General features: G+C 33.7%; 1 protein-coding gene across 2 annotated transcripts; it reads right to left on the bottom strand.

Annotated features, from left to right (window-relative positions):
• Positions 1-813: 813 nt before the first annotated feature.
• On the bottom strand, positions 814-9881 carry LOC132613790 (receptor-like cytosolic serine/threonine-protein kinase RBK1). Of its 2 annotated transcripts, none has more exons than XM_060328016.1 (8): positions 9570-9881; positions 8610-9131; positions 3917-4174; positions 2914-3068; positions 2742-2821; positions 2438-2573; positions 2146-2295; positions 814-1394 (listed from the first exon to the last, which is right to left on the bottom strand). In XM_060328016.1, exons 1-8 carry the CDS (start codon positions 9574-9576, stop codon positions 1236-1238), a joined length of 1467 nt encoding a protein of 488 aa, XP_060183999.1. In that variant the 5' UTR covers positions 9577-9881; the 3' UTR covers positions 814-1235. The 2 variants fall into 2 exon arrangements, with proteins under 2 accessions (XP_060183999.1, XP_060184000.1); XM_060328017.1 differs by lacking the exon at positions 9570-9881 and adding an exon at positions 9222-9240.
• Positions 9882-11212: the final 1331 nt, after the last annotated feature.

Genomic DNA, 11212 nt, shown 5'->3' with positions numbered 1-11212 from the left:
TCATTTCAGTTGACATTTCAAGTTTGCACAAAAAGGACAAGTTATCAGCTCAATAGCTCTATGACCAAGAATTTCAAGGTGTTCAAATCTTCATGTAATCGATAAGTTAGGTTTCATTTGAATTCCTTTGTACTCGAACACTAGGGATGTAAATGTTTGGGGTAGGGCAGTGCAAGTCTTAACCAACCAAATTGACACCACCACCCCCCACCCAATCCTGCCCTGTTTATCATTTTTTCTTTTTTTATATATTTTAGACCTGCCTTGCCTACCCTGCTAAGCCTCGCCTTTCAACAGCTGAACAGCCTGCATAGTCTTGTGGAATTAATGTTTATGAAGTGATCAACTTTTCAGTATGAATTTAAAATTTCAAAAAAGGTCCTCTATGTTAAGTTCAAGTCTTGACGGGAAGAGAAATAGTAAAGTAAAATAAATTAGTTAGTTTTGTTCTTGCTGTGGTATTTTTTTTTTTTTACAAAATAAAAAAATCTCACCAATGTCCCTGTTTTATCTGGATTAGCGTGGAGTAAAGCCCATTAAAAGGAAAAGCGCCCCCTACCAAAAAAAATTTCATTCCAAGACTCAAACCCCAAGGAGCCTATCCATCCTACAACAATCCTTAGCTGGTAGTTTTGCTCTTCAAGACTTTAAGCTTTTGGAAGAATATTGTGCAAATTGTTTTGATAAACATCAAAAATTGTTAATTTCTTCCCTTCCCTAGTTGTATCTTGTGTTTTTTCCCTGTAGAAGTGTGTGCGTGTATATCTTTGGGAAACATCTTTAGCACCACCTTAAATAATTGCTATGATGAAATTTCAAAGATCAACAGCATAATATACACGACAGTGGATTACTTCAGCCAAGTCCAATTTATATTGAAGAAACATGAATGAAATGAGCTCTTGTGATCCTTTTTCATGTGTTGATAAACGATTTAATGCAGTACAATCACTTGCTTTTTACTGCATCAATTTTGTGCTGCTAATAGCATCTTCTTTCATCCAAGTATTTTGACAAAGCGGAAGACAAACTCAGATGTTTCCGATGCTTGCTTCTCAGTGTTAAGATGTACAGCATCTCAAAAACTTTCAACCCGAAACAGCTAGTGGAATATGACTGGATTGAACCCTTGATTTTACAAGATATATGTACAAACAGAGACCAAGTGCGAATAATTAAACAGCAGCAGATGCAGAACAACGATCAATGAGACTCGATGATATCAAGATCAAAATTTACTCCATAACGAGCTGCATATGACGATTGAGATCTTTTAGATAAGTTGTGCTACTGTAATCTTCTAAATCACAAGCATCCAGCATCAATGCTCTTCCTCCTGTCGATTTCTGCTTCATGTCTATTGGTACGTTCTCGCCTTTCAACAGCTGAACAGCCTGCATAGTCCAAGAAATTACTAGCACTCGGGCAAAACGCTCGTTTGGTACTATTCAATAACTTTGTGTACCAAAACCTATTGAGGGATTTGAAATCAAGTTCAAGTTAGGTTTTGTTTGAAATCCTTGTTATCATTTCAGTTGACATTTCAAGTTTGCACAAAAAGGACAAGTTATCAGCTCAATAGCTCTATGACCAAGAATTTCAAGGTGTTCAAATCTTCATGTAATCGATATGTAAATGTTTGGGGTAGGGCAGTGCAAGTCTTAAACAACCAAATTGACACACACACCCCACCCACCCCCAAATCCTGCCCTGTTTATCATTTTTTTTTTCTATTTTAGACCTGCCTTGCCTACCCTGCTAAACCTTGCTCCGTATGAGTTTCAAGGTGTCGTTATCCATCTTTGTCCAACTAGCTTATAGCAAAATGTTAGATTTGAGGGCTAACAGCCTAACACAACTGAATTAGTTGAAGAAAAAGAAAACCCCAGCGACCAAGCATTCCTGCCCAAAGAATAGCCACATTGTCGAGGACACATTTGAAGAGGCGAGTACCCTCTAAGTTGACCACGTTGTCCCGGGGGTGGGGGAGGAGGGGTGGTGGTGGTTGTGGACAGGAACCTCCTTTGTGTAAACAACCCTTTGATTAACGTGGTTGTGGTTGAAAAGTCAAAATTTTGAAAATAGAAATGCTCTTGCCTAGGGATTTTCTCAGTATAGAAATAGTGTGCAACGATAAAGACATACCCGTATCATGTTAGGACGCATGTTTGGCAAGTGGTGAATGCATGTGGAAGCTGTAAACATAGCTCGTTTCATCTCAACAACATCATAGGCATCTCCTAGACGAGGGTCCGCTAATTCCTTGACATTGTTCTGTTCCAGCATTGGTTTTGCCTATACAAAAATGGTAGCAGATATAAAATTTTCTTCCAGAACTGCAGAACGAAACTATACCATAGTTCTGTTTGTTTCTACTTAATGGTGGTCTGAAAAACAAGTGTGCCTAAAGAAAGTTTCACTTTTAACAAGAACATACCCACATCACAAGACTCTGTCTAGATGAATCAACAGCACGGCGACCAGTAATAAGCTCCAATAGCAGAACCCCAAAGGCAAAAACATCGGTCTTCTCATGAACAATCCCGTGCATAAAGTACTCGGGTGCCATATATCTGAGAGACCAATTTTTATCATACTTTCATCAAAGGAACAATTATAATGAATGAATGCATCTAAAATGCAATTGCACTGAACTTCTTTGTTGCTCGGGCCTTTCAAAAATGCTGTCACACCCGTAGTATTTTTGAAGAGTCCGAGCAACATAGTTGAAGTCTACATACCCGAAAGTTCCTTCAATGGGGGAAACAACATGATGTACCCATTTTTCAGGCAGCCATTTTGCAAGTCCAAAATCAGATATCTGCAGCAACATAAAGAAGCTTCAAGCAAACTGACATGAAATTAATTCATTACAAGTGAAGTTTCTAAAGCAAAACAAGATTAGATTGAAACCTGAGGTTCATAATCTTCAGTAAGTAGAATGTTTGAGGCTGTAATATCTCTATGGATTATGCGCCTTTGGCAATCACAATGAAGATAACGCAGTCCATCAGCTACACCTACTGCCACTTTATATCTTATTTTCCATTCAAGGCATTCTTCTCTACCTGAAATGCTGAGTTCTCCTTTTATCAGTCAAAACAACATCAAAATCCCAATCCACCTTATTACATTTAAATATTTTACTAAAGGATTTAATTTATATATGCTGACATAGTAAAATCCTTTTACATTATCATTGTATTGAAACATGTTGTTGTCAGTGGCGGATACATGAATTCTAATAAGAGAATTCAAGAAAATGTGACATATGGTACCTGAACTTATGGCCTAAATCAATTTCTGAACAACTTTTAGCACAACACAAAAATCTTAGGGAATCAACAATTTATATATACACACAAAAAAAATCGATTTTGCCCTATTTCTATTGTATAATTTCCGGCAAAGGGGATTAAATTGAACTCTCTAGTCTCCAACTAGCCCCGCCCTTAGTTGTAGTATGTTATCTAATATTTTACTATAAGATTTATTTTATATACGCCGATAGAGTAAAATTCTTAACATTAGCATTGTATTTAAACCTAGTTTTAGTTTATATGCGTCGATAGAGTAAAATTCTTAACATTTTCATTGTATTTAAACCTATTGTAGTCAGTGGCGGAGACTTGAATTTTAACAAAGGTTATGGATTTGAACTTATGATCTCAAGCAATTTCTGCACCAATTTTGCCAATGCACAAAGTTTTTATCTCTGTTGTATCTGCCATATTTTCAGGCTACTAATCCCACTTATTATAACAAAATTAATTGTGGTTATCTCTTAGGCGATCTTATAGTGTAATTTTTTTTATACTATCAGTGTTAAACTATTCATTAAAATGATAAATGTCCAAGTAATAAAGCATTACACTAGGGAATCAAGGTTAAACAAGTTGAGAGAGAAATACAGCACCGTGTAGTACAGAAGCGAGGCTGCCATGGTGCAAGTATTGGATAACAAGATGCAAACCACCATCAACACTGAAACCAATTAACTTAGCAGCATTTGTGTTGTTGATGTGAGCAATGATTCCTAGCTCAGACAAGAAGTCTCCAACTCTGTCCTCATCATTCTTTTCTTTCTTGGTTATTTTCTTTACTGCAACAACTTGGCCATCTTGCAAATGTCCTTTGTACACTTCTGCATGTCCTCCTTTGCCAATTAAGTTATCTAGTCACACGTCAAGACATAAAATTAGTATAGTATTAGCATAAATTATGTACAAAGGAAGTTGATGTTGGCACTTTTTTATTTTGAAGTAATCGTGCAGATTATGCAACCTAGTTATTATATTTAATAAGGAGTAGTAAATTTGCTTGAAAGCAACATGTTTTATGTAGAATTGTAGGATTCTTAGGACAGTTGGTTCTTTGCTCTTTTCTTCTTGAGCCAATGATAATGGCCCTGCTGGTGCACTCAGACTAGCCGTCAATGAAGTAGGTGAAAATTACGAGAGACCAGAATCAAACTCTTAAGGACACAAAAAATGTTAGGATAGTGGTGTACGGCTCGAAACTTAATAGATAATTGGCCCACCTTTCTGAAATAAGAAATACTAATTTTTTCTCTTTGTGATCAAGCCTTGATGGGTAGTGTTACTAAATATTTGTATGTGGTGAGGAAAAATAGGTAACTCTACACGTAAGCCATCTCGGATACGACCTTTATTGACATTGACAAAGAAAAGAAAGGCAAGAATCTTGCTGGCATGTGCAGATGAGTAATCAACTAGGCCTTACTTGAAGCAGAAATTTCAAATTTGTTGGGACAAATTGAAACATCAAGGCCCATTGACAATAATAGAAAAATTAATTGGGTTCATGGTTAGTTGTCACTCTCTCCTAGGCATGGTCTCAGGGATTCATATCCAAAATTTCTCACACAGATTACCAATTTGCTACCAATATTACATTTTAAAGTTTTTAAACAATTTGTTTAAAATTATAACAAGGGGTGTTTCAAAATGAAGACGACTTTTAAGCATTTTTTTTCGTTGGTAAGTGAAGCTAGTAATCAGATGGTGTAAATAAGCAGGTCCCACTAGTCCTTTTTGGGTTTCCCACCTTTATCTCTCGAATCCGCCTTGGGGTATGACTAATTTAGATTCTAATTTAGAAATTCTATTTCAATAATAAAATGTGTCTTATCTAAAGCAATTATTCTCTTCGTCTCAATTTATGCGATATAATTTAATAAGACACAAAGTTTAAAAAAAAAAAAAAAACTTTTAAAATTTGTGATCTAAAATAAATCATAAATATTTATGCGGTTATAAATTATTTCATTCAGGATAAAATAAGAACTTTTAAGATAAATTATTTTTAAATACAGAAATATATTATTTTTTTTAAAATAGATTAAAAAAAAATTATCAAATAAATTGAAATAGAGAGAGTATATATTGTTTTATTTGTTAAAAATGACGGAATATTTATCATCCATCGGACATTTGGTGGTGGTTCCCACAAGTCACTATCACTTTCAATTTTGTAAGAAAATCTTGAGCAGACCATGTTTACTTTTCTGCCATCGCCAAAGAAAAGTTGAAGATCAAGTACAAGGCTGCTTTGACTGCTAAGGGGGGTAGTTGAATTTTTCCCAGGACCCAACATTTAAAAACTAAAACTTAAATAAATGTGAAAACTTATTAATTAGCATGCGGCCTTAAAATGCACAAAAAGCACTCTGCATTGTCCCATTCTTGTCTAGGCTCCTGCTTCTAAATTCATATTAAAAAAATAGTGCAAATTTTATCTTTTTTGCATAAATCAGTATTTAGTTTTCTTTCTCAAAAAAGGCAGAAATTGTAATAACGGAGACACGCCTATGACGGAAAGCGGATCAAGAAGAAAAATTAACATATTTTTAGAGTGACAAGTTTTTTTGGAAACATGACACGTTGAGTGAAATGTTATAAAAAATAAAGTACAAGTTCACATGGTTCATATGTTTGTTAAACTCGATGTAACGTAATCTGAGGAACATATGATATATCTGTGAAATCTACAGGACTTCTTTTTTTGCTTAAGAAATCTATAGGATCAATACGTATTATGATATATGACAAATAAAACAAGGTTTGAATCTTGGAACCAATTTCTTAAAATGAGGACGTACTATAAAATTCTTTCTAATGTATTTAAATCATTCTTGTTTTGTTATTTATTGCTTTCATATTGTTTTCGATACGCTTGATCATATCTAACCTTTTGTCTTTTCCTCTCTTTTTCTCCTCTCTTGAGCCGAGGGTCTTTCGGAAACAGCCGCCCTACCTTTCAAGGTGAGGGATTAGGTCTGCGTAAACTCTACCCTCCCCAGCCCCCACTCAGTAGGATTATAGTGGGCTTGTTGTTGTTGTTGTTGTATTTAAATCATATAATTGGGAGCTGTATGGTTAATAAGAAGGATAAGGATTTTAATGAGTTCAAAATTTGGGTGGAGTAGTAATAAAGTATTGTCTTTGTCAAATAAATGGTCATGCCCCTAACTAACTGTCCCGTCTTATAAAAAGCAATGAACTTTTTGGGTTTTCGAGTAACCCCACGAGAACTATTTGTTTTTGTTTTTTGGCAATTTAATTTTCTTTGACTCAATTAGCATTTGCTACCGTACAAGTACAGCACTTCAACAATACTACATCCCTTGTCAAAATAGACTTGATTCTCATTCAAATAAAATATTACTAATTCATTTAGACATTAATCTATGTTTCGTCAACAAGAGTATCTGAAAAAATGTAATAAAATAAGATAGAGGGGGAGAATTTCTAATTTCAATAACTCAAAAATGTCTCGGTAAAAAAATTTCTTTCTTTTTCATCAAAAGTTGAAAAAGGTCCATAGTATGTTTGTTACTCCCATATGGTTTAGCATCCCAAGAACAAATGGGAATAGAGCAAGGTTTCAAAGAAAGGTACCAATACCTAATGATCTTGAAAATAACCAGAAAAATATATATTTAAAACTTAAAATATGATAATAAATATGGAAAACTTATGATTCAAAATTTCAACAGACTTAAAAACCGCCAGGTGACTTTTTCTATATATCTAAATTTTAATAAATATTTAATTCATGCTTGTGCAGCATGTGACACTCTAAAATACTGAAGTCCATGCAATGATGCAAACAATAACTTTAGAGGAAGTTCTTTTTAATAGACCCGACGATGTAAATTCAGATAAATTAAATCCCAAAGCAGGTGAACGTAGTAATAAGGCCAAAGTGATAGAAGGACCCCTGAACTTGTCCTCATTTTTCATTTAGATCCCTAACTGAAACGTTGACCGTCTGAACCTCCGAACATAAGATAAACTGTGTCATTTGAATCCCTCGGGCCAGCTGGCACACGCGTGAAGCTCACTGCTTTAAATAGAGCGTGAGAGACCAAATTTTTTCTTTTTTAAAATTTTTAATCATTAAAAATTAATTTTAACAAAAACTCTATTTAAAAATCTATTTAAATAATTAAAAAAACTCAACCCATCCTCTCCGATAGCCCACTTCACCGCCGCCACTGCCTCCTCCGCCGCCGCTTTCTTTTTTAAAATTTTTAATCATTAAAAATTAATTTTAACAAAAACTCTATTTAAAAATTTATTTAAATAATTTTAAAAAAATTGAAAAACCCAACCCGTCCTCTCCGATAGCTCACTTCACCGCCGTCACTGCCGCCGCCGCTGCTCCACTTCAAAATCTATTTAAATAAATCTCCAAGGAAAAACGGCACCATTTTTTAAATTATTTAAATAGATTTTGAAGCGCCGACGGCGAAGGCAGCGGCGGCGGTGAAGTGGGCTATCGGAGAGGATGGGTTGGGTTTTTCAATTTTTTTTAATTATTTAAATAGATTTTAAAATAGAGTTTTTGTAAAAAAAAAAAAAAATTGTTGACATGACTTTTTTTTTATAACAGGTAACATGACATGACTTATTTTTATTGGTCTATTTTTTCATGTCATAGCAAGTGAGCTTCACGCGTGTGCCCAGCTGGCACGAGGGATTCAAATGGCACAGTTTATCTTATGTTCAGAAGTTTAAATGGTCAATATTTCAATTGAGGTGTCTAAATAGAAAATCAAGACAAAGTTCAGGTTCATCTATGACTTTGACCTAAAAATAACACAGGATAGTCACTTTCCAACATTCTATTTAAAAAATAATCACTCGAATTTGAAACTCCCCGGTTGAAACTCCATGGTAATATAGTAGGAGTTTCACTTAAGAAAATTCCAAACTCCATAATAACGACTATTTTTAATTATAGAAGCTAAAACATATTAGCTCTTAATGGATTTTATTTGTACTTAACAACGTATGGAAAATTAAAAAAATAAAATGAAAAAGGTTCAAATAGGCCCTAACTCAAATTTAAGCAAATTCGTCATGCGTTAATAATATAGCTCACGTATACGCTTTATCATTCAATAGTGGGTTCAAATATACCCTTAATTCAACTAAAAATCCCTAATTAATCTAATTAGCTGATTCATAAGCAAAAAATTTCAAATATACCTCAACGTATGCGAAATTGAACATCAATATAGTACTAACTTGGATTGAAATTATAAACAAAAAAAAAAAAAATTGAAATAATGAGAAATTTACCTGGAGCAAAATTATCAGTAGCTAGAGCAAGTTCATCAAGGCTAAAATTCCTCCAAGAAGGTTTAGGAACAACAAAATCATGACAATCAATTGTATCTTCTTCAGCACTCCTAATCCTTGCCAATAATTTCCTCTTAATATTATTCTTCTTTGGTAACAACATCTCATATCCACTCAGTAATGGTATCGTCGATAATCTTTTAATCGATTTTCTCTTCATGTTATCAAACAAACTCTTAAAACTCAACCCTTCACCGGAGCCGCCTTGTACGGCCGCCGGACATGACCCGAAACTTCGGGTCCTTTCGCCGGAGCTGGTGCTACTGTTATCGGAATCTGACGTAGCACCTGATATGTGAATTTCCAACACTGCCCTTGGTGATAACTGATCGTTATCATCTTTTTGGTTTTTGTTATGTCCATTTTCTTTTTCTTCTTCTTGCTGTTCCTTTTCTATTACTTCTTGGCTCTTCATTTCTTCTTTTTCTACATTTTTTGCAACTTGTACTACAACACTTTCACCTACAAAAAAAAAAACAATTTTCCTTCATTTATTTGCAGAGCATATACGTGAAAAATTACTAAAGTTTCAATAAATATTAAGTTACGAACCCAAAATCGTAAAAGTACAATGAGTTCAGTATCTATTAAAGTGCTCCTTTGATTGCTTAAGACGTTTTTTTTTTTTTCAGCAGAGGAACAAAATAAGATCATTTCGTTCCATTTTTAGTAATGAAAAAAGGAGCAGAGGAAATCCGTATATGTTGTTCAGGTCGATGAGAAGGTACAGAATTAGCTAGAACCGAATGCAGAAAGTATGGAAAAACGTTTCGTAAATTCATCACGTTAAAATTCTGAATCCACCTCTGTTTCTGTTTGAGGCGAAAAATGTTAAAAATTTTGAAAAAGGGTTTATTATAGACACACATAAAAAGAAGAAAAAAGGGGAAAGGAAAGAACCTTCCATGGTATATTTGGAGATGTTTGTTGTGTGAAACACAAATGAATGAATGAATCAAGAAGCTTGTTCTAAAATTTCAAAAGAATTTGCTATGAAGCAAATTGAAAAGGAATTTAGAAGAATTAGAATATATTCTATGAAGGTTTACATTTGAGGTTCAATCATAATTAATTCTTCTCCCCCAAGAAGAAGAAGAAGAGAAAATGGTATATCTTAAAGAAGTTGTTATTCTTTTTCTTTGAAGAAATTAAAAGAAAGGTTGAAGTAGAGGCAATAGAGAGAAAACCGGCTATGTGGTACTTGGAACATTATTATGTGTGGTGCTTACATTTATACGCTAATCGAATGCAACATATTACTGTATAATCTAATGTATAATTATAATTTATTTTTTTGGGCTGATGAATCCTAGCCGTTAGGTTTAGGCATTCATGATTTGTTTTTTTGTTGGTGAGATCTCAACCGTTGGAGTTGGACATTCTTGATTTTTGGCGCAACTAACGCTGTGTATTGTCGGGGAAAAGATCAAATAACGAACCCAACTAACTTTGATGTAAATTTGGAGTGTTTTAAGGGTATTTTAGGTAGAATATTTTTGGATGGTGGGGTAGTACTATGTTATTCTCTGTAAAAAAATTTAAAAGTTTTTAAGTTCACAATTTCTTAACACGATATTTGGTATTTACATCGGGACTTGACTAAAATTGAATTCGCACAAAAAGTCTACTTTAAGGGTTAAGGCGCTCTCTAACAATAACGATTTCATATTCAAAGTTCGAACCCAAACTTTTAGTTAAGGATGAAGGAGTATATAAATATCAATCCACCACAACATTTGTCAGTCAAGTTAAGTAATAGATACTAGCTGTTTATGCTAATAAATATAAATGATCCAAAATTTGAACTTTATGGGCTCGGGATGTCAAGGAACCAATTGACCATTTGATTTAGTTGGTTCGAAATTTAATATTTGTACATGTTTTGATAGATTTTTTAACACATATATACAATGTGAGCGACAACTATTGAATTAGGCTGAAAGCCTAAAGTGACCTGAATCTCCAAATTATATTGTACATCGACCCTGATAATAAATGAGATCTAATAACCTGAAAAATAGATTAAGTAATCTATTATTATAACTTATTTTACTACCTTAAAAGGATAAATACTTATGTAAATTAGGTATTTACGTCAAAATAATTCAATTTATAATGGTTAAGTGGGTTAACAAAGTTAAAAGATACTCCCTCCGGAATAAAAAGAGAGTCCACTTAGTTTTTTTTTTTTTGGTAAAAAAGAGTGTTCACTTATCAAATCAAGGAAGAAGTAACCTTACTTTTTCAGATTTGCCCCTATTAAGTGTTATGTAAATCAAATTTCAATACCTATTTAATTAGAACAATGTAGTCAATTACCTATTCTTATTTAGAAGTTAGTATTTTCTTAAAGAATGTGTACATGGTTAAGTGGACACTATTTTTAATGTGGAGGGAGTATATTATAACCATGGCTGTGTGATCATTCGTGTGTTTCATGTCATGCATTGATTAAGAATCGAAATTATTAAAAGATTTCCAACTATTATTATGCCATGAGACGGATCAATAATTAATTTTATATTCAATCTCTCAGAAGTTTG

This window comes from Lycium barbarum, chromosome 10, assembly GCF_019175385.1.
Source record: "Lycium barbarum isolate Lr01 chromosome 10, ASM1917538v2, whole genome shotgun sequence".
NCBI lineage: Eukaryota > Viridiplantae > Streptophyta > Magnoliopsida > Solanales > Solanaceae > Lycium > Lycium barbarum.
Note: the sequence above shows the minus strand (reverse complement) of the source record. Positions and strands in the feature narration are given on the sequence as shown.

Bases quoted from the DNA above. Each gene is read 5' to 3' on its own strand.
- LOC132613790 (XM_060328016.1), bottom strand. The intron at 3,069-3,916 runs GTGCTGTATTTC...TCAGCATTTCAG, and splicing joins CCTCGCTTCTGTACTACACG to GTAGAGAAGAATGCCTTGAA. The intron at 2,822-2,913 runs GTTTCAATCTAA...ATGTTGCTGCAG, and splicing joins CTGAAGATTATGAACCTCAG to ATATCTGATTTTGGACTTGC.